We start from the raw sequence: 23,173 nt of genomic DNA, 5'->3' as shown, positions 1-23,173 counted from the left end.
TGTAAGGTTATCGCGGTCACGGTTACGCCGGCATCCAGGGACTCATGGAATAATGCACGGGACCACGGTCAGCGCGAGGCGGCCAGGAAATAAACCGAACTGTGACATTTTCGAGGAATGCTTCAATGTTATAATGTCAGTTGAGGGTAGAGATCAAAAGTTCAATGACAATGGAGTAATCTGATTAAATATAACTCGCTCGGTCACACTGCGCTCGCTTCACCTACATGGGAATAAATAATTCCCGCAGACCGCAGACGACTGAGCAGAGACCAGGCGTGAATTGCTGGCTGGCCGCCCCGTGATATTTCCAGAGGAAGGGTAAACTCAAGCATATAAGCTTCTTACTGTTCATCATCCTTTCTATACCAGACTTTCAGCTCGTGACACTGGTAGGATCAAAGAATCCCCTCTTAACCATGGAAGGCACAGTCTCTTTAAGTTATGAGTCAATCAAGCCTGTAATCTTTATAACATGTCGAATTGAAGTAAAGACAAAATAGAATGTGATATGATTTAGGATGTAAATCAAAGCTAGATATTTGTAAGGATGCAAGATAATATTTTCCAGGACTCTGGGAGAAATGGTGACCTCCATCTCAAGAGTGGTGACGTTGCTGGTGGTTGCTGCTTCTGCTGCTGAGGTGTTTGCTGTGACGCGTTACGAGGATTTTCAGCGCTGTGACTCGTGGTGCGTCAGTGGGCGTTCAGTTCTAACGAGGCTTAGGAAAGGTGACGGAAGGATGGCGATGACAGACTCCCCGAAAGAAGTGTTTCCGCCACGCTTAGTGCTTCAGGCTTTGGAGGACGCGATGAGTGTGGCGATGTGGAACAGCCTTTTGGTGGTGCTTCATGACGGTCAGCCTAGCACGGAGAGTGTGCTGCAGGAAGTCCTGGCCAGCCTCAATGTGCCGGTCATCCTCATGGACTTGGGGAATTCAGATGTGACCGAGGTACGTACGTGCGTGAAGCGAGGCCCAGGCCGGCTACATTAGGTTTTGACAAAGACCCATACACTACATGCCTTTCTTCAGACTATAGGAGAATTACATATTCTGTCATATTCTATAGTAGTGCAGTAAAGTTCATATACGTCAGGGAAGGTGTGGGTCGACTGCATAGGTAATAGTGAGAACGGATTTATCGAAGGAATTGTGAATTACCAGAAAAAAAGGGATTTTTTAAAGTGTGGGACATAAGACTTTCTTGATTAAGTGGTGCCTAAGGTCTGGCACCCTAAGTCTTATCATGTATAGGCCCATTACGTTCATAGCCTATTCATTGGACAGGTCCTCGAGGCTCTATAAAGTATGTCTCTTTGACACAGGCCGCGTGGTTCGGGGACTTTAACAGTGCCTTCTTTGTCCACCTTCTTATATTCGGCGACCCAGATGCTGTGGAGGACTTCCTGGAATCCGTGCCCGAACACACGTGGGCGCCACGACACCTCCTGCTCCTCAACACCAACTGGTCATTGAACGCGGCCACGATCCTGGGTCATCCCAGCCTTCGCCACTCCTCCTTCCTCACCCTCCTGCAGCCACACCTGAAGGCAGGAGGGACGCCCGTCTACCGCATTCTCACCTACGAAACATTTAAACCGGGAAACAAGATTGTCCAGCGAGGAAATTTAAGTTCGTCGTCTTCGTTTAGTTCCCTCTTTCCTGACCGCTTCTCCACCTTCCACGGCCACCACTTCCTCCTCTCCAGCTGGGTTGATGACTTTCCATATATCATTAAAGGCGAGACATTAAACGACACTTATGGAATGGGTGTCAACATGCTCAACGACATTTCAAGCATCTATAACTTTACGTACCAGGTTGGTGACAGAATGATGCTGACTTTATCAATAATGAAAACTCTAATGCAGCTAGTAGGTAAAAATAGCTTGGCATTCTCCCGCTAGTTATCCGAAGAGTCCCAGGATGGTATGTGGGGCGACCTGAGCAACGGGTCCTGGCGGGGTATGATCGGCGAGGTGAAGAGGGAGGAAAGGTTAGGCAGTAGACACTCTTGTTGATTACTGGTTTTGTTGTAACGACTGATTTACTCGAATATTAATTCTGGAAAGTTTATATTTCATTCTCGTCTCCCTCCTCCCACCTCCACCTGACACACATACGAGGAAGGTATAACTCCACGAGTCTTTTCCCTCCAGAGATTTTTGCATCAATGTGATGAGCATCACGCAAGATCAGTTTCGTGTCGTGGACTTCAGCGTGCCCTACAGTGTGGATGGTTTCTCTTTTTTGCTGAGGAATCCACTTCCTCCCCCGAGGTGGTGGTCCATCGTCTTCCCGCTGAGGCAAATAATTAGCCGAAAACTCTACCGTGTTTAACTAGCCAAATATAAATGCAGCTGCTGTAACTTATAATAAGAATGATATGCATTTGAATTCTTTGAAATTTAAACTTACTAGAATGTGAAGACAATATACATATTTCATTAACAATTACCTGTGGCCTGGACATGGCCGCTTCTGTCTTCAATATGTATGAATGCATATACTATTGCTGGTGCACCGTGTCGGGATCAATGGGCAGCTGGGAGACATGGGTCGCCGTCCTGTTGTGTGTGCTGACGTTGCCATGCCCTCTACTTCTGCTTGTCAAGGTGACCTCCCATCATTTTGTTATCAGGTTCTGCTTGACATTTTTATGATATGCGGCTGAGATGAAACTTATTAACTCAAAACAAGTATGTGTTTTTAAGCAATAAACTTAAAGTAATTAGTGACACCTTTAACAATCATCCTGAAAACTGCAGCGTGGATGGTTTAGAATAAACAAAATGAAAATACTCGTTTACGTACAAACATGCGACAGATATTGGCAGGATAGCAAAGTAATACTAATTGTTGTGCGTACTGGACCGCAGCTTGGTGAGTCATCTCCCTGTCAAGTTAACGTGGAGTCTAAGGCCTCGCTCAGCAGGATGTATCTGGAGGTGGCGAGGACAATCCTTCGCCAGGACGCGGTACATCTTTCATCAGCTACCTCCGTCAGGTAAGATGCCTTGTTGCTTCACTTCGTACAGTACAATTCACATATTATTTTAGCAAAACATAGAACCTCTCTCTCTCTCTCTCTCTCTCTCTCTCTCTCTCTCTCTCTCTCTCTCTCTCTCTCTCTCTCTCTCTCTCTCTCTCTCTCTCTCTCTCTCTCTCTCCTGAACGTTCATCAACAATACAAATCAATATCAGAGTTATATTTAATTTACTGAATACCTGAACGAAAACCTTAAAAAGACACCGGTAGGCTTTCTTTTCTTTCTCCATCATTCCTATCTTTCCCTCGTGCAGGATCTTCTTGAGCGCCTGGTGGCTGGCGGTGATGGTGCTGTTTATCTCCTACACCGGAAACTTGGTAGCGTACATCACAGTGCCCGCCGAGCCACAGATGCTGACCACGGTGGAGCAGCTGACAGAGTCGGATATCAAGTGAGTATGTATGTACACGGCGGGGCGAGAAGAGACGAATGAAGCGTAGAGGAAAGAGAAGAATCGTAGAGGAAAGAGAAAAAGGAGTCGGAAACGAAAGACATACTAGAAGAGGGAACATTGTAGTAGCGAGCATGGAAGACATGGAAGAGATGAATTAGGGAAATAGCGTAGTAGTAATGGAAGGAATGTATAATTATATGACTAAAGAACACTCCAAAGGAAGATAATGTTAATGTTAATGAAACTTTGAAATAGTGAAAGTTCCTTTTTCATAAAATACTGGAGAGAGAAAATTCAGATTTGGAAACAGGTGAATATTGAAGGAAGAGAGTCAGACAATTTTGTACACAACTGTGTTTTATGAAATTACATAAAATGCACTCTCTCTCTCTCTCTCTCTCTCTCTCTCTCTCTCTCTCTCTCTCTCTCTCTCTCTCTCTCTCTCTCTCTCTCTCTCTCTCTCTCTCTCTTAGACCCATAATGCTGGACTACGGAACATTCATACCCGCGTTACTGAGTACCTCAAAGGACCGAACGTTGAGAAAGCTAGGCGAAAAATTGCTCCTCATCCCCGATTACGCTGACTCTGCATTTAATTTGGTGAGTGTGACGACGCAGGTGTAGTTTTCCAAACAGCAGTCCTCCTGTTGCTTCTCGAGCTGTGAGTCTTTTTTTCTTTTTAATGACCGATGAAATGATCCCCTCATAATGTTTTCGATTTTATTATTTTCAGGTGCAAAAAGGAGGATACGCTTTCTTGGAGGGAGCGGAGTACTTCAGATACACCGTTATCACTCACCGTGTCACCAATGTTTACTTTCTTCAGGAGATGCTCTTTCCTACTTACATAGGATGGATCTTCCCTAAAAACACGGCCTGGAAGCACAAGTTTGACCTTTACATACAGAGATTTGTTGAAGCAGGCTTCATCCCTTTCTGGAAAAAAGTAAGTATAAATTCATTATAAAGTCAGTAGCTCGTATACACCTCCCAAATAACGCACATTCATAGACATACACAAAGAAATATTAGGAGTTTTGTATGTAAGCTTCTTTCATCTCCACAGACCGAAATGTTCGAGTTCAGTGAAAGATTCTAGAAGAAAATTCCTTCTCAAATTATGTTATCATGTTAATCATTGTATAATATGATTTTTTTTTCCAGTGGCTTGCAGATAACTTGCGAAAGAAAATGAATATGACGCAAAGCCAGGCAGGGGTGAGTCAGGAGAGAAGACCGCTCAACCTTGACGACTTAAAGGTAGTGTGAGTATGCTCGTAGCTTGCTTAGAGAAGATGAAATTTGCGGACCGGAATCTGCATCATTCATGGAGAGAGAGAGAGAGAGAGAGAGAGAGAGAGAGAGAGAGAGAGAGAGAGAGAGAGAGAGAGAGAGAATTATAACACGTAACATTTGTGCTCTGTTCCCCTCAGGGAGTGTTCTTGGTGTATCTAGCGGGGCTCGTGGCTGTCTTGGTGGCTGGTGCCTCGGAAGTTCTACATCATCACCAAGATCTTATTAACGGCGGAAGAAAATAAATCATAGCCATCCATGGGTACATTGCACTGGCTTTGTTTTCAGACACACACACACACACACACACACACACACTCACAGTATGATGCATCATTATACTTTCATTATTTACATGTTTTCGGTATACGAACGGAGTGTTATTTGTTTGAATAAATTCATGTTGTCTCAAACAACAAATAAGATAAAATGGTTTACCTCATTGGTATTTTTTCATATATATATATATATATATATATATATATATATATATATATATATATATATATATATATATATATATATATATATATATATATATATATATATATATATATATATATATATATAAAGCGTGAATACGTCGCTATTGATGCAAGGAAATGACTGAGTCAGTTGGCTGTTCCGTGTTTTCACTGTCCGGTAGTTTATTTACTGCGCAGTAGCCTATATAATTTATCGCAGAATCTTTTAGATTTCTGGCTCAGTTATCATATACGAGTTAAGCTACGTGCGCATATTTTCACCCTATGGTTGAACTTTATTTGCTACAAGATAATATATTGGTAGCATTATTTATTTATTTATTTATTTATTTATTTTTAGAGAAAGGGTGGGTGAAGTAGAGGAGAGAAGAAAGAAAGAAGGAAAGACGGGGTGAAAAGAATGGGGTGAAGGATAGCAGGAGAAAAAAGTGTGTGGGCTTTACCACACTGCTAATTTTAGTGAGTCTGTCGCAGTCTATTACAAGTCTGAGTCTCAGTCTGATCTCTTGGTATCATTATCGTGTTCCCACCTGCAGCCCATCCATCCGTAGCGGCTGCAGGAACGCTACGCAGGTAGATAATTTCCATTTCCGTTGTACCTACGTACATGACACACATATTATGACTGATGTAAAATCATTAAGGATCATAACGAACGGGATGTAATACATAGGTGATGGCATCCGTGTTACCTATAGAAATGTTAAGACTTTCGTCCCCAGTGAGGACAAGTCCTCGAACTCGAAGGCTCGAAGCGCAGCGTTCATATAATCATAACGAAAGCAAGCAGCCATAGCAAGCTGACGTGAACCCCTCCTCGTGCTAGCGTTTGAAGACATTTTCCCTTCTCGCTGTAAGTTGGAGTTACCAGTGCTCTTAGGAAATCCTTGAACACCAAGAAGGATCCTAATCAATGGATAAATAGTGGAAAACTACAAAGTGGACTTAGGTAGTGGCCCCTCCCGCTACAGAAATTAGTCAGTCAACATATTACTTGATTCATGTCAGTCATACCTGTCCTTCTTTTATTTATTATCTTTTCAGGGAGTGCATGCCAATGGTCGGTCAGTGTGCTATGTAGTGGGTGAAGGGAAACACGTTGCAATGTTTTATTGTGTTGAAATGGCGGTGGCAACTGTTTTATGGTGGCTGATCCCAGTGTAAGTGCGTAGGTGTGTGGTAAATATTAAAGAAATTTGCAATTATTTTGATATATACTGCCCTGGGGAGGAAAATGGAGGCATGGATCACTCACTGCCGTCGCCGCCCAAGTGGAAGGTGAGGAGAGGTGGAAATAAGAGGATATATGGACTTATTAGTCGGTTGAAGGGAAGGTGGTGGAATGGATGAGTATCACTGTCTACCAATTAGTCGGTTGAAGGGAAGGTGGTGGAATGGATGAGTATCAGTCTACCATCACATGAGAAAGGCAACAGGAGGTGTAGAGAAGGTGAGGTAGTTGTGGAGTTTGCAAGTGGAAGAAAAGGCAAAGCGAGACAGTTGGAAGGGAGAAAAAGTGCAGGATAGCATGAAGGAATAGCACAGGAAGAAGTGGAGGAGGAAGAGGTGAGATCATCGAACCGGACAAGTATTATTTTTCATTTTGGGATTCTACAGATTGACGCATGGAAGGATTGTGATTCATGCTTGGAAGGACATTTGACAGACGATTACTAGTCACTCTACCCTTTAGCTTTTCCAGCCCTTTGTCACTCTGGCCTCCTGCTGTACTCATTCTGACCTACCACCCTGGTCACCCTGGCTGCCAGTATACTGTAATATGTAGGTAGCTACAAACAAACAGTAGGTGATATGAATGGGAAATACAAAAATAAAGATGTTTCCAAGTAAAAACAGAGTTACAAAAACTACATTAAATAAAATGGTAAATTTATAGTTTAAGCCAATGTCCCCAATCTCTACCCACGGCCCACGGCGTTATTATTAATTTCCGACAAGTAGTGTAATCATTAGAAATTATGTGAATAGTGAGAAGAACAAAATGAGGTAGGTTATTACCACGAAGTGTGTAATGGCTTAAACTATAATAAAACCCTAACTTAACCTAACCTAACAACTGAAGTTCAGGCAACAATACACCATTTATGTTTACCTGTGGACTTAGAAAAAGTTGAGAGCGCTGTGCATTCCCAGGCCTATTGTGGCGTTATTATTAATTTCCGACAAGTAGTGTAATCATTAGAAATGATGTGAGTAGTGAGAAGTACAAAATTGAGGTAGGTTATTACCACGTAGTGTGTAATGGCTTAAACTATAATAAAACCAATAAAATGGTAGGTAAAGCTGTGTAAAAATTAAAATATATGTCTGAGTAAAAAGGAAAAAGTACAAAGATAAATCTGTACATAAAATCCATCTCAGTAAAATTAATACTAAACTGACTAAACATTATTAATATAGAAATTTTGTTGTTGCTCCACTTAGCCTAGAATGTGCTTTTAATAACTGGTCATGGTGTTTTCTTGTTGCTCGTACTTTTCCATAATGAAAATATATGGCCTTGTTTAAATTTGTATTTCTGCCGCTGATAAACAAGTTTGCCATCCTGGACCGACACCTAGACATGAACATCTTTTTATTTCTTGCTTCTTTGTTCATTGGCAGACCAGCATATAAAAAGGAATGTGTGAGTTGCTGCACTACCAATTTATCTTGTATAATATCCTTCTACATCATTATTCGTAAAAATACTGGGACCAAATACCGTCTACTCAGTTGGTGACCAGAATTCATTTATCCAAGTTTCTTTTATGTAGGTTGTTAATTCCTTAATTGGTCCAGAAGGCACACTTGACTAGGTGATCAAATTTTCCTTCAGTATGTTTCTCTGAGAGGAAAGCAAGGGGCATCACTGTCATGGTCATTCTTTAACTGGTTGTTCTGAGGGTTATAATATTTCTATAATATTATATTTTTGTAGCAGGAAACGGGTACCATCCACATCCATAAAGCCTTCCATACATACTTAATTATTGAAGCAACACACACACACACACACACACACACACACACACACACACACACACACACACATTTCATTTATTGTATGTGGAATTCATACAGTTGTTACATGAACAAATAACTGTAAACCTATACTGAAAATTCCAAAATCATTCTGAAAATTGTTTGGGTTACATATGAAAAATCAATTATATCAAGTGAAATTTTATTCAAGTAATCATGTTTTCACAGGTTTAACTATTCAGGTGATGACATGCAGTCAGCTCTAAGAGGCTGCCGTGACTTGAGCTGAATGTGGCCAGAGTGACTAGGGGCAGAAAAACTAGTGGTTGGAGTGGCCAGGGCTTGAGTTACTTGGTTTAGCAGATTAAATGCCGCTTAATTTTGTTTCAGTGTCTGGGAGAGAATAATTTGCTTTGTGGTGAAGATGTCAGGGAAGATTGCTAATAATTTCCCAAATGTCATTCAACTTTGCCACTTCAGATCTTGTTCCCAGCCATCACCTGTTATAATGCAAATATTTTTCAGTGATTTTCTTTGGAAACATTGATGAGTAGATGGCCTTGGTAACTTTGGGTGAAAGAAACTGGTTCCTTTCATAAGATCTTATGAGCATTATTTTATGGTTTTAGATCCTACATGCCTAGCTGAATTTTTGGCTAACCTATGGAAGGATTGCACTACTCTTCTCCACTCACTGGCATCAGTCCTCCACAGACCAACACTAGCAGACCAGGTTGGTTCTCAAGACTTAGTTTAAGAATCAAGCACACAAGAGCAGGAAAACTTGGCAGAATGTGACAAGCTAATCTTTTTAACTCCTGCAGCTTTGACACCCAACAAGAACAAGAAGGTTTCCTCGTTTGTTCTTTGGTGAGTGCTCTTCTGTTTTATTTCTGCTGTAGTCAGTTTTATTAATGAGTAGTTTGCAGACTAAGTTGGCTGCTGTATAGAAATACTTTTATCTCCCACTATGACTACTTTTCAAAGGTCAAAAAAGATATTTAGCTGGATTCTCAAGAGTTTTCATGTTAATAATATAGAAATGTTATCAGTCTGTCAATAGAGCCATAAAAAACATGGTTAAAAACTGTGTAACTTCAACTAGACCCTTTTGAAAGTAGTCAAGGTGTGGCAGAGGTGTTTCAGGGTACGGTTCATAGTACTGCTGCACTCTGTAAGGCTGTGATATTGTGTAGCATAAAGACTTTATAGATTAAATTACAAAAAGTATGCAGAAAAGGCAAAAAGTTTTTTTTTCTTTACTTCAATACTTTGTATGGTCACTACAGGCCTTCAGAATAGCTTTAATTTGTCTTGGCATAGAATCTGACTGTCTTTTACAATATTCCACTTCAGTGTCATGTACCCAGATATCTCTAAGTGCCTGAACCAGGTGGGGGTGTGTTGAAGTGGCTTTCCTGCAGTTTCAGTTTCATGTTTGCCCAGAGCTCCTCAATTGTGTTAAGGTCTGGTGAGTTCCCAGGCCATTCCAGGACTTCCATCTTCTTATCCTCAAGCCATTTCATGACTTTCTTGGTCTTGTGGCAGGGTGCATTCCTTTGCATAAACAAGTTACAATCACCTGTTTTGTAAAAATTCATCATGTGAATTTGAAAGACTTCAATGTAGTGGTCTCCATTCATAGTGACATTCTTGGGAAGGAAATAAATTCTTCCCTGCCCCATTTAACCACTAAAAGAACCACAAATCACGACAGAAGGTGTTTGACAGTCAAATGCAGGTAATGGAGGTTGATGGGGCTCATGCCAGGGGGATGCCTCAGCTTGCCATGCCTCACTGCACTACACTGAAATGTGGACTTGTTGCTCCACGTAACCCTTCTCCAGTCTTCATTGGTGAAATCCTTGTATTTCCTTGCAAACTTGGGATGAGCAACATGCATTTTGCAAGTCAGTATGGGTTTAGAGGTTGGAGAGTGGAGATGCAGCTTCAGGTCCTTGTGACAGAGGTGTTGGATGGTGCATTCTGCCACATTATCAAGGATGGAAAGGTAGGCTTGTTTGAGTTGTCTTGCTGTTATTTTGGAATTTTTCAATACAATTCTCTTAATCAACTTGTCTGTAGTAGGTGAGACAGACCACCAAGGAATATAGATGGGACTTCATATTTCCTCTCACAGTTGGATAGTGAAAGTGAGGGGACTGTGTGTATGTGTGTGTGTTTGCATATGTGTGTATCCCCACAGCTGTCTATCTGTCTTGTGTATGTGTGTGTGCAACTTATCTCAGATTTCTGTTCCCCCCACCCCTTCCCCTTTACCAAGAGAATGGTAGTTTGATGCATAGGCAAATATTTCTTTATTTATTAATTAATTATTTATTTGCTCATTTGTTAATTTACCTTATTTTTCACAGGTACTGCATATCTTTCTGCCTCCAAATTGAGAGTGAAGCATACCAACACAAAACTCAAATCTTGTCGAGCAAGGATCAAGAGGCTTGTGAAGAAAATTGGTGAACTGAAATCAACTGCAAATGCATCATGTAGTAAGTGCACTTTAATTTCATACTGTGTCCTCTTTTGTTTCTTGAGTCTCACACAAACAGGTCTTCTTTGTCAACTTGGTCCTTCCCCTTCAAAGCCCTGTATATAGCATTCAGGTCTCTTTCTCTTCTCTGCTGTAATGTTGGAACTTCTGATCTCTTTAGTGTATCTTCATAAGATAAATTTCTCAAACTTGGAACCATTTTGGTTGCTGTTCTTTGAATCCTTTTAATATTCCTTATATCTTTTTATGAGGTGACCAAACAGTTGCAGCATATTCAAGTGTGGGTCAAATCATAGATTCTATCAATTTTTTCATCATCTTTTAATCCATGTAAGTAAATGCCCTTTTCATCTTTCTCAGTAACTCATAGGTTCCCCTGACAATATTGTTTATATGTTTTTGTGGTAATAAATTATTGTTTATTGTAATTCCCAAATCTTTTTCTTCTTTGGTTTTCTTAATTTCTACATCTCCCTTGGTGTAGGATCTTGTCTGTCTCCTTTTGCTCTTCCCTAGCTGCATCACTTTGCACTTTGCATTAAACTCCATTTCCCATCTCCTATTCCACTTGCATATTTTATCCAGATGCTTCTGTAACATTTCACAATCTGTATTATTTTCCACTCTTTTTGACAACTTCACGTCATCTGCATGTAAAGTGATGTAGCTGTCAGCCTCATCCACCATGTCATTAATATATACTGGGAACATTACAGGGGCCAGAACTGTCCCATAGAACTCCACTTATAACTTTACACCATTCTGATTTTTCACCCTTAATTATTATTCTTATTTCTCTGTCCCTTAATAAGTCTATTATCCAGTCCAGTGTTTTGCCTTGCAGACCCACTACATTTTGAATTTTTCATAACAATCTCTGGTGGCGTACGTTATCAAATGCCTTTTTTTTTAGATCCAAGTAGACACAGTCTTTCCAGCCATCCCTCTCTTGGATTATATCAGTTGCTCTACTGTAAAAAACTTAATAAATTTGTAACACAAGGTCTTCCACTTCTGAAACCAAATTGATGTCCAGTCAGTGTGTATGATTCTTCTAGATATTTCATTCATCTGTCTTTAACAATCATTTAACATATTTTTGCAACAACACTTGTTAAGGACACTGGTCCATAATTCAGGGGTTCTTCTTATTACTTCTTTTGAAAATTGGTACTGTATTGGCTTTTTTCCATAGCATGTTCATTTAAAGAGGGATTTATCCCTCTTTAAATGAACATGCTATGATATGTATTATCTATGCCAGCTGTTCGCTACATTCCTTCATTATCCAATTTGACACTCCATGTGGCCCTTGAGCCTTACTTACATCCTGACATTTCATAATTTTCTTAACTTCTTGAATGTCCACTTGAAATTCCCTCAACACTTTGTCCTTGTGCCATGCTCATTCTCCTACAAAGTTATTTTCTCTTGTGAATACTGACTGGAAGCATATGTTTATTAATTCAGCTTGTGACAGAGCATCTTCATAAATGATGTCATCTACCTTTAATCTATCTATACTTTGTTTATTTTTTATTTTTTCTGTTTACATATCTGTAAAAGAATTTCAGCTCATTCTTCCATTTGTCAACTACCTCTTTCTCATAATTCGTTTCCTCTTCTCTCAAGATTTGGACATCTCATTTCTTGCTACTTTAAATTCTTCCCATTTCATATGTCCACCTATTTTTCTCCATCTATTCCAAGCTGCTGCTTTTTCTTCTCTTGCTAGTTTACATCTCTTCTTTCTTTTTCACCTTGTTAATTATGATCTTTGGTATGTATCTATTGACCCCTTCATTATAGACTTTCATAAATGTACACCACTTTTCTTGTTTATTTCTTGCTGTGAACAGTTGTTTTCAGTCAGTGTTGACAAAGAATTTGCTCATTTTAATGAAGTCTGCCTTCCTGTAGTTATATCTTCTGCTCTTATAAGTTTCACTCCTGTTTTCTATTAAACTCTTGTCTAATTTAAATTCAATTAACAGATCACTTTTGCTCAAAGGGCATTGATAATTTATTTCCTCAATGATGTCAAGTTCCTTGGTAAACATAGATCTAACCTTGATGTCTCTTCATTCCCTTTAAATCTGGTGTTTTCTCCAATCCAATTGGCCATAGTGTTAGACATTACTAAGTTTAACAGCATATTTCCCTGTGATTCTTCTCCCCCTTCCATGATCAATTATTCCCAACAAACTTCTTTGCAGTTAAAGTCTCCCTTTTTGTATTCTTCCCTAGTATTTCTGCTCAGTTTTCTCATAATTTTCCTCCATGCCCTGTCCTTTTTCTTTTTTGTTTCTACACACCTTGCAATATACCATTCATGCTTCCCAATTTTCACTTTATAACTTGGTACAAACTGTTGCACTCCCTCTATTTGCTAAAAAAAATATCTCATATTTTTCTTGCACTACTTTGCCTTGAAATAGCTCTTTCCAGTTAATTTTTCTATAAAATTATGCCTTAGCATAGTTCTGTCTCCCATTTCTAAATTGTTCATTCCTGTGCAACAGTGTTTCCTGCTGTAGTACTATTTCTGTTGTCACATGATTACTTCTTCCCATTGGACTCAGACAATGTATACTTGGTCTACTTTCTGGAGTTTTTATAAACACTAAGTCCAACTGTGATGGTTCTTCTCTGCATCTTGGAAGTTTACTCACCCACTGTCTTATTGTATTCACCATCATGGTATGCATAAGTTCTTTGCTCCATGACCCAACATTTTCTTGCACTACTGTCTCCTCCCAGTTAATTCCTTTAGTGTTGAAGTTGCCTACTAAGAGCATTTTTGTTACTTTTCCTTATCATTTCCTCTATGATATTTTTTTTTCTAGTTGCATAATTTTATATCTTGGTCTCCCATACATTAGTTTTTGGTGGTATGTACGTCACATTAACTTCCTTTTCCACTTCTGTTGATCTTAATCACAATACTCAAAGTTTCTGCCATTCCATCACCATATTCCACCTCCTCAACAACAGTATCTTTTACCAGTATCATCACTCCTCATCCCTTTCATTTTCCGTCTCTCTTCCATGTGCTGTATCCTTCCTTTGCAAATCTCATCTTTATTTCCTCTTTTAGTTTGGTTTCCATTAAACTTACCACATCTGGTTTATTGTTCTTTAGGTAGTCTTTAAGTTTCAATAGGCTCGACACCAAACCATCTACATTTGTACATATATAATTTTTAAGCTTTTGCTTGGTGATCTTCCGTGGTATATTTGTGCCACCATTTCCTAACTTTCATGTCTATAACATTCCAAATGAATTTCCTCGTTTGTTCCTATGTTCTTTCCTTTTTTTTGACTGGGCCTCTACTCTCAACTCTCAGTTTACTTTTGTCTTCATTCATGTCTCTTTTTATCCATATTCCCCTCATTCCTTCTACATTTGCCAATTTTCCTGTTCCTTGTAAGACATGTTCTGCTGCTGTTTGTGACATGAATCATATTTTCATTGGTCTTGTTCCATTTTTGTCATACTCTCCAATCCTGTAAACCTCTTCAATTTGTTTCAACTATCTCCTCTCCTTCCTCTGCCACTTCTGCTACAATTTCCTTAGCCCTTTTCACCTCTTTTTACTCTCTAGCTATTTTTGAGGATAAGTTCTTCTTGATCCCATATACCACCATCTTTCTTTGTACCGTGTCTCTCACAGGATTACTTTTTTCCCTTATTATTTATTTGGACTACCTTCCTACAGCTTTTATCCTTCTCTCTGTAACTTCATCTCAAGTTTCCTTTCTGACCCTTCTATTGCTGCTGTGGTAGACGGTTACTGTTCTCCTGAATCCATTAACAGCGGTGTTCCTCAGGATTCTGTCCTGTCACCCACTCTCTTCCTGTTATTCATCAATGATCTAAACCAAACTTCTTGTTCTATCCACTCCTACACTGATGATGTCACCCTGCACTTTTCTATATCTTTTCACAGACATCCAACCCTTCTGGAAGTAAACAGTTCATGCAAGGAAGCCACAGAATGCCTGACTTCTGATCTCTCTAAAATTTCTGATTGGGGCAGAGCAAACTTGGTATTGTTCAATGCCCCAAAAACTCAATTCTTCCATCTGTCAACTTGACACAACCTTCCAGACAACCATCCCATCTTCTTCAGTGACACTCCACTGTCCTCTTCTACACTGAACATCCTTGGTCTATCCTTTTCTTATAATCTAAACTTGAAACTTCACATCTCATCTCTAGCTAAAACAGTTTTTATGAAGTTAGGCATTCTGAGATGTCTCTGGCAGTAGAGTTCCTTGTAGAGCTTGTTGGTTGGCCTCAACAAACACATCTCTAATTTGTATATTCCCATGAAACTTCTTCACTCATGTCCTTTCCAGTTCCTTCTGATTTTACCCCATGAACTTCCATCCCCTTTATTACTCTTAATTTCTTGTATCGTTCTCTCAAATATTTAAATACTTTTCTCATATTTAAGGCAGCCTGATCAGGAAGCATATTGTGCCAGACATGCCAAGGAATGACAGAATACTATGATGAAGCCCAGGCATATGGTGTCATAATTACCCCTTTTATTTGGTGAATTTACTGTAAAAATTCATCAAGTTTGTAATGGACAACTTCTTTGTAAAGCCTTTTATCATCCTGCTTATCTGAATGATCCATAATGTTCTTGTAATTTCAAATTCACTAATTTACATAAAGTTGAAGTCAGGTTGACTGGTCGGTAGTTTAACATTGTTTTATCTCCTGACTATGAAGTCATTTTTGTGGGATCAAGAATTATTTTTGTACACAGTATAAGTATTTGCAAAATATTATAAATAGATATGTGTATGACCCATATTCAGAAATAGTTTGGTCTCTCATAATGACCTCTCAAAGCCCACTGAGAGCTAGGTTCTCAAGAGTGTTTCTCTTGTTAACAATATATGAATCTTGTTAGTTTGTCACCAGAATTGTTACACTCTTAAAAACCCATGTAACTTTAACTAGAGCCTTTTGAATGTAGTGGAAGTGTGGTGCAGAAGTGTTTCAAAACATGATCATATATTATCATCTCAGTTTGTTATATTAATAAGATTGTCATAAATTATAAGATACTTTTATGTTGAAAGCAGGCCAAATGGAGAGAGATACACACACCAGGGACTTCATGGCACACAAGATGCAGATATCCATCCAAGTATATGTATAATGTGTCAATGTAAGTGAATGCAAGGGAAAAAAGCAATGAGGTGTTCTGAAGCTGGTGGCTGTGGACTGCTTGACATTCACATTAGGGATGAATTAAATAATTGTAGAATTATAGTTTGCTAAGTGGTGAAGTCTTTATTTGTTGTGTGATTTTTCCATTAGTTCATGTACACTACTCATCTCTTATCACCTTCATTCTGTTCATTTTGTGTTTCAACTTTTTTTGTGGTCAGCTCCAGTTTTTTCCTGCTATTCCATAAAAATTTCCCTAGTTTATTCCATGAAATTTGGTTGTGACTACCCTTTTTTTTTTTTCTTTTGTAGGTTTTTCCATGTCAAAATAAGGCTAGATGTTGTTCTCCACAAGACTGGATCAGGAGAGGACCTGCTGATATGTATGATTGTGCAGCACTGGTGAAGTCTTGGTGTGAACCCTACTCTGCCAAGAATTGCTACCAGTTCGCTATAGATTGTCACAGCACCTATTCTAGACTGTCGGAGCATCTCTGTGATATGGCAGGATGGGATGGGGGGAGGGACTGGCATGAGTTCGTGACAGTTCAGCTTTTCTGCGGACTAGGGTTCTTATGAAGAAGATTCAGGATTCTACTTTACTGCCTTATTAACATGTTTTTTTTTGGCCCCTGCTAACTCTTTCTGACTGTAGAGCAATAGATGGTGGAAAGGAGCTGAAAGAAGCTGATCTGGCAGCTATAGTAATATATACATACTACTGCTGTGTTGCTGTGTTGTTGGTTAAATGAAGAAAGCAGTGTTGCAAGGCAGTCAGGGACAAAACATTTTTGGGACTCTGCACATTGTTCTTGTACTCACTTTTCCTAGCAATGTTTGGTTGTTTTTCCCTCATTTGCATTTTATGTTATAGGAGGATCCTTTTCCATCTGCTGTTGTATGAGCCTCACAGTGCGGGAAGAAATCAAAGAAGACCTTTAAGGATTTTTATCTTAAGGTGTCAAAACTCAAAAATGCTTTGGCCTGCATCACTGACCTACCTTGAAATGCCGTTTTCCTCACTTGACTTTTCCACATTGGTAGAGTATTGCTGTCTGCAAGGTCAGCTTCTTTCAATCTCTTTACACTCCACCCACACCCATTGTTTGACAGGGTCAAAGAGCAAAACATAGGGCAAAAGTGCATGCAATATATACATACCTCTAGATCTGTTTTCCTAGATGCATGTGAAGCATGATGACAGTGGAATTGCAACAATCATTGTAACAACACTCATAAACCCAAAATAATGAAGGATATAATTCCAAAATACTAATAATATATAGCATTTTTGAAGGATAATGAAGGATAAATTCATTCATAATCAACATTCTTATTAGATGGGGAAAGTGGACCTCCATGCCACAGAATGGAGGGCGGCACACTGATGTCTTGAGTTGACCTTGAGTTTTCCACAGGTGGACTCTTTCCTCCTCTTGACAGTTGGATTTTTATTGCAAATCTGTCGTCTTCCTCTTGATAATGAAGCAGGCAGACTTTTTCCTCCTTAGAGAGAGAGAGAGTGCGTGTGTCACAGCGGCAGAACAGGGAAGGAAGGGTGTTGAGAGAAGCTTTAGTGGCAGTGCCCTTGTGTGAATGTTTTTTTATCTTGTGTGTTGTGTGTGAAGAAAATACTGTGATTAAAAAAAACCCTTCACATTGCTCCCCTTTGTGGACCACCTTCTACTCGGCTCAGACGATTCTGGGATCTGGAAAAATGGCTGGACACTTCACCATCACATGTCTTGGTTGACTTCCTCCTCTTCGTCGTTGTCTTCCTCCTCCTTGTTGTCATCTTCCTCTGATACCGTTTCTTATGATGTTCCTCTGTCGTCGTCTTCCTCTGACACTGTTTCTTCTGATGCTTCTTCCTCTTTGTCGTCTTCCTCTGATACTATTTCTTCTGATGCTTTTTCTCTTTGTTGCCTTTATCCTCCTCTTCATCACTGTCTTCCACTGATACTTTTCTTCTGATGCTGCCTCTTCTGGCACTTTATTTTTCTGCTGATGCTCCTTTGTCTTCTTTTACTACTGATGCTGCTTCTCCTTACTCTGCTGGTGGTGGTGCTGCTGCTTCTTCCTATGATGGTAGTAGTGGTGGTGGTGGTGGTGGTGATGCTGCTGCTGCTGTTGCTGCTGCTGCTGCTGCTGCTGCTGCTTCCTCTGATAGTAGTCTCTGTATGATGCTGGTGGTAATGGTGCTTCTTCCTCTGATGATGATGATGGTGGTGGTGCTGCTGCTGCTGCTTCTGATAGTGGTGGTGGTGGTGGTGGTGGTGGTGGTGGGGCTTCTTCCTCTGATGGTGGTGGTAGGGCTGCTTCCTCTGATGGTGGTGGTGGTGGTGGTGGGGCTGCTTCTGATGGTGGTGGTGGGGGGGGTGCTTCTTCCTCTGATGGTGGTGGTGGTGCTTCTTTCTCTGATGATGGTGGTGGTGGTGGGGGAGGGTGGTGGTGGTGCTTCTTTCTCTGATGATGGTGGTGGTAGTGGTGCTGCTGCTTCCTCTGATGATGATGATGGTGGTAGTGGTGGTGTTGCTTCTTCCTCTGATGATGATGATGATGATGATGATGATGGTGGTGGTGGGGGTGGTGGTGGTGGTGTTTCTTCGTATGATGGCGGTGGTGGTGGTGCTGCTGTTTCTGATGGCGGTGGTGTTGCTGTTCCTGATGGCGGTGGTAGTGGTGCTGCTGTTTCTGATGGCGGTGGTGGTGGTGCTGTTTCTAATGGTGGTGGTGCTGCTGTTTCTGATGGCGGTGGTGGTGGTGGTGGTGGTGGTGGTGGTGGTGCTGTTTCTGATGGTGGTGGTGGTTCCGCTGCTGCTTCTGATGGTGGTGGTGGTGGTTCCGCTGCTGCTTCTGATGGTGGTGGTAGTAGTGGTGGTGGTTCTTGTAGCTGGAATACGAGAGCTCCCCATCAAACAGAAAACGGAAACAAGGTAGCAGGTGTTGGTTTAGATCGTGAAGTCCGTTTTCTAAGGCCAGGGATAGCAAAGGACCCTCTTCTATAACAGCTCCACCTCTACCTCGTCTTTGTAAAAGGAAGAGGAGGCACGATTTTTTTTGTAAGTAGAGATGTTGATCTAATTTCTTTCTCTTCCTTCCATTCTTCTCTCTTATTCTTCCTTGGGTCCTGCAGAGGAAGGAAGGAAAGAATCAATGCGAGGAAATAAAAAAAAAATAGAAAAGCAAGCAAACAATCGCATAAAGACAAATATAAAAAAAGTAAGTTATTTGTAGGAGTGGAGTTGAGGAGGAAAAGAGGCGAGAGGCTGAAGTCAGAGGAGAGGGGCTGAAGACAATCGGAGGAGAGAGGCTAAGACAATGACGCTGAAGATAGTCAAAGGAAGGAGAGCCGCTGAAAGATAGAGGAGACAGGCTGGAGACAGAGGAGAGAGAATGATAGATATACAAAGATATATGGACAGATAAGGCCGCTGTATTGATTTAGCAGCTGGATGACAAAAAGCTGGCGGAGAACGCCTAACGTCACAGGTGTTATGGTAAGAAATGAGATGTGAAGTTTGAGTTCATATGATAAATAAAGGGCAGACCAAGGAAGGATGTTCAGTGTGGCAGAAGGGGACAATAGAGGGTCACTGAAGAAGAAACAATGGCTGGATGGTTGTGTCCAGTTGATGGATGGTGCAATTGAATTTTTGGGGCACTGAACAGGACTAACTTTGCTCACAAACTTGAGAGAGATCAGAAGTCAAATAGTAATGAGAACATATCAAGGTGTAAACAAGGCTGCAAAGAGTTTACCTCGAGTCTTTGCCTGCCTCACCACGGCCCTGTAGACATCAATGGGCATCAGCTGGCCAATCGGGTGCAGCTTCAGGGATATGGTACACCCCACTTCCCTACCTGACAAGGGGGGATGCGGCGGCGATCGTGGGAGAGGTGAATTAATAAAGTAGACAGGTAAACAATAATCATATACAGTTGATTCAATGTTCACAATGCAACATAGGTAGCAGCAGCAGCAGCAGGGTTGGGTTTGATCATGAAACGGTTAGATTGCAATATCCCAACACACACACACGAAACAGGCAGAAGAGAGGTAAAGATGAGAGGGGGAGATCCAGGCAGTGTGTTGGGAGGGGGCAGGGAAGACCAAGTTGGGGAGGAAATGGAGGGCGGGTGACCGGTCTTGGAGTAGGGAGGCGCACGCGCACACAAAACCTGAAAAATACCTGGAAAACAGGGGAAATGAAGCTAAATATTATCTTCTTAACATTTTTTTGTTTTTTCCTTCTTTCCGCATTCTTTCCTTCTTCCTCCTCCTACTACTCCCCTCTGCACACTTCAGTCTGGAAACGCCTGAAAATACAGGAATTTGCGCTAAACACTGATGGAGGGAGACTGGAAGGGAGATGGTGGTGTCCCGGGTCTGACTCCCCAGATGAAGTCACAGCTGATGACGTCACATTTATATATTTACGTATTTGAGTCCATTAAAAATGACCCCTCGCAAACATTGAGCTATGATGGAATGCCTTATATATTCTGAAAGGCCATGCACTTTAACTAATACTGGGAATATAACATTATTTTTAGCCTCAATAACAATAAAGATTTTAAAAACTCGTTGAAAAAAATATTGGAACGATAAAAAAATTCTCAAGTCCACAAATTTTTATCTATTAATGGAAAAGCACTTAAAAATCTTTATTTTTACAAAAATCATAGGTTAGTTAGCAGATGAAATAAAGAAATGAGCTACAAAACGTCACTTGTTTTACTTTTAACATACCTATAAATCACTGTAAATGTCCATATATTGAACTCAACAGGAATAAAACACACTTCCAAAACCACGAACTATTTTAGAAGCAACAGAATTTTAACTAGCGGCTGGAATGAAAATACTTGACAATATTAAAGATAAAGTTTAGACACGACATAATAATCAACCTATTTCCCTCGATACGCATATGAAAAACACAAAACATCACTAGGTATTTTTAGAATCCATAAAATCTTACGTAAGAAACAAAATATATGTTAAGGAAGTAGAAATCATATTGGAGTCCGGTCACACTTACAAACCATCATGGCGACTGGGGGGACCTCAGCTGAAAACAATGACCGCCTGACCCTATCATTTGTTATCTGGGATTATTTGGTTATTTATCTCTATCTCGATTAATTTCGCCTGTCCGAGTGTGTGTGTGTGTGTGTATATATATATATATATATATATATATATATATATATATATATATATATATATATATATATATATATATATATATATATATATATATATATATATATATATATATATATATATATATATGCCTCGTGCCAAGATAACCTTATCCGCTTCTCCCACCCCCTCCTGCCTCCCTGCCCGTGTCACCCCACTCAGCCTCTTTTTTCTCTTCCTTGCGCACGCGCGTGCGTGTGCGTGTACGTGCGCGTTTAAGAACAACCTAACGTAACCTAAACCAAAGGACATTAACCAACAAAACCTACCTACGTATGTATCAGACACACGCGTATACTGTACTTACAAGGCCTGCCACACTGCAGATGCTGTGCAAGCTGCGGTAATAAGCCGTATGAACACAAACTGTACCGCTGTATTATCTTGCAAACGTAATATTGCAGTAAAGTTAATCCAATAATAGTATTCACACTTCATCCGCTCACCGAGACCACATCAAAACAAGTCTCCACCTTGTGTTTCCCGGCTGCCTATACAGTGGAAAGAGCGTGGCGTCACACATGTCACTGGCACATAAAGGCCTGGTAGTGTGCGCACCATTATTCTGCTGTAACACACACACACGTTGAGAGAGAGAGAGAGAGAGAGAGAGAGAGAGAGAGAGAGAGAGAGAGAGAGAGAGAGAGAGAGAGAGAGAGAGAGAGAGAGAGAATGGGAGGGTGGTGGAGAGGTGGCTAAGGGGGGGGACGCTCTGATCACGTTAAAGGGCAGGGCATGGACCAAGACCTGGTGGGGAAGGTCTAATGGGGGGAGCCTGAAGGCGTAGTTTTTGAGGGGTTGAACCAGTGGCAGGAAAACAAAAGCCTTCACCTAGTGGGAAGGCGACAGGTGTCGCTACTGAGTAAATTATATAGCCCAGGAGTGGCAGAGTTTCTTGCTTGTGACTGTACATCACTCTACCCACTGAGCCATGAGAACACTATTTTTGCAAAGTAGGTCTATTGTCGCATCTAGTGTTCACGTTAATATTACTAAGAAGAATTTTTTTTTATGAATATTTTCTACCAGTAATTAAAAAAATATGTACCTAGCAGGATTTGAAAGTGGCGTCCAATATTAAATGTTCCCAGGACTGTCACTCTATCCACTGGGCCATGTGAATCCAAATAGAATTAACAGTAAACAAGATATTTCAACATATTTCATTACCTGTGTTCATGTGCAAAAAAAGTTCAATAAGTATTACTGCTGTCGATTTTAAAGTGAACATTCACATTCACAACGATAAGGTAAAATTAAATCGATAAGATAAAATTAAATATTGGTAACCTGGAGTATTAGTCATGGCATGAAAATAGTAGGTTAAATTAAAGAACTCTTCCCTGTGTTGCATAGTGACTGGCACACGTGCTGCAGCACCACCACATCACACCATTACAGCTGTCCATTCTGCAGCACGAGGATTCAGCACAGAGATCCAAGGGTTGTTTTATTCGTAATTTACGGTGAGTCCCAACATAGAAATCAAATTAGATAATCTTGGTAGCCGAATAACTTCAAAGAACTCACTCGTTCTTCACAAGGGATTTACTCATCAGCAGGAAGCAAGGTTTCGACAGGGAGGAAGGACGGCGGGGTGCACCTCAGCTAAAGAAGCTACCTGCTGCACCACACAGCCTTGACCAGTCCTTACTTCCCTTCACTGGTAGCCTCACATCATACACGTCCTTCTGATATCCAACACACACTCCACTACGCTCTATGTCTCCCGCAGACCCGTTCATCCCATCAACACTCTTAGCACTCCACCGCCACCATGAACTAGACTAATTACTGAGCCCCCGTCTGTAGCAGTTACATGCCAGCTAACTATTCCACTCAAGTGCATTGATGTAATCTATGCAGGATAATCAGTATTTCTTGTTCACACTCACCACTGCAAAATCAATGGAATGGGTCCTGAGAGCCAAGGCGTCGCCTGATGGCCAATGAATAGACGCCGTCACTACGAGGAAGGGCAGCGGGAACCACCACACATGCCCACAATCCAACTGGGAAAGATACGAGAGCTGAACCTTAACCAATCGCAGACCA

At 40.7% G+C, this 23,173-nt stretch overlaps 2 protein-coding genes and 1 long non-coding RNA gene across 15 annotated transcripts; 2 read left to right on the top strand and 1 right to left on the bottom strand.

Annotated features, from left to right (window-relative positions):
• Nucleotides 1-50: 50 nt before the first annotated feature.
• On the top strand, nucleotides 51-5,056 carry LOC135105532 (uncharacterized). The gene is made up of 11 exons (XM_064013736.1): nucleotides 51-321; nucleotides 572-953; nucleotides 1,328-1,822; nucleotides 1,910-1,998; nucleotides 2,162-2,617; nucleotides 2,882-3,009; nucleotides 3,306-3,443; nucleotides 3,920-4,046; nucleotides 4,180-4,392; nucleotides 4,611-4,706; nucleotides 4,880-5,056. The coding sequence occupies exons 2-5, from the start codon at nucleotides 585-587 to the stop codon at nucleotides 2,340-2,342; spliced, it is 1,134 nt and encodes a 377-aa protein (XP_063869806.1). The 5' UTR covers nucleotides 51-321; nucleotides 572-584; the 3' UTR covers nucleotides 2,343-2,617; nucleotides 2,882-3,009; nucleotides 3,306-3,443; nucleotides 3,920-4,046; nucleotides 4,180-4,392; nucleotides 4,611-4,706; nucleotides 4,880-5,056.
• Nucleotides 5,057-5,645: 589 nt separating this feature from the next.
• LOC135105515 (uncharacterized) lies at nucleotides 5,646-17,588 on the top strand. Of its 10 annotated transcripts, none has more exons than XR_010270874.1 (5): nucleotides 5,646-6,077; nucleotides 6,269-6,502; nucleotides 8,839-9,079; nucleotides 10,585-10,716; nucleotides 16,222-17,588. It is a non-coding gene; the product is annotated as an uncharacterized LOC135105515 (long non-coding RNA). The 10 variants fall into 10 exon arrangements; XR_010270873.1 differs by having other exon boundaries at nucleotides 5,646-6,173; XR_010270883.1 differs by lacking the exon at nucleotides 6,269-6,502 and adding an exon at nucleotides 15,822-15,907 and having other exon boundaries at nucleotides 5,648-6,077.
• On the bottom strand, nucleotides 17,223-23,173 carry LOC135105505 (myotubularin-related protein DDB_G0290005-like). Of its 4 annotated transcripts, none has more exons than XM_064013660.1 (4): nucleotides 23,014-23,170; nucleotides 20,103-20,229; nucleotides 19,672-19,773; nucleotides 17,223-19,039 (listed from the first exon to the last, which is right to left on the bottom strand). In XM_064013660.1, the coding sequence occupies exon 4, from the start codon at nucleotides 18,822-18,824 to the stop codon at nucleotides 17,853-17,855; it is 972 nt and encodes a 323-aa protein (XP_063869730.1). In that variant the 5' UTR covers nucleotides 18,825-19,039; nucleotides 19,672-19,773; nucleotides 20,103-20,229; nucleotides 23,014-23,170; the 3' UTR covers nucleotides 17,223-17,852. The 4 variants fall into 4 exon arrangements, with proteins under 4 accessions (XP_063869730.1, XP_063869747.1, XP_063869719.1 ...); XM_064013677.1 differs by lacking the exon at nucleotides 20,103-20,229 and adding an exon at nucleotides 19,948-20,102 and having other exon boundaries at nucleotides 23,014-23,160; XM_064013649.1 differs by lacking the exon at nucleotides 20,103-20,229.

Source organism: Scylla paramamosain, chromosome 1 (assembly GCF_035594125.1).
Source record: "Scylla paramamosain isolate STU-SP2022 chromosome 1, ASM3559412v1, whole genome shotgun sequence".
Taxonomy (NCBI): domain Eukaryota; kingdom Metazoa; phylum Arthropoda; class Malacostraca; order Decapoda; family Portunidae; genus Scylla; species Scylla paramamosain.
This window is presented reverse-complemented; position numbering and strand designations above follow the sequence as displayed.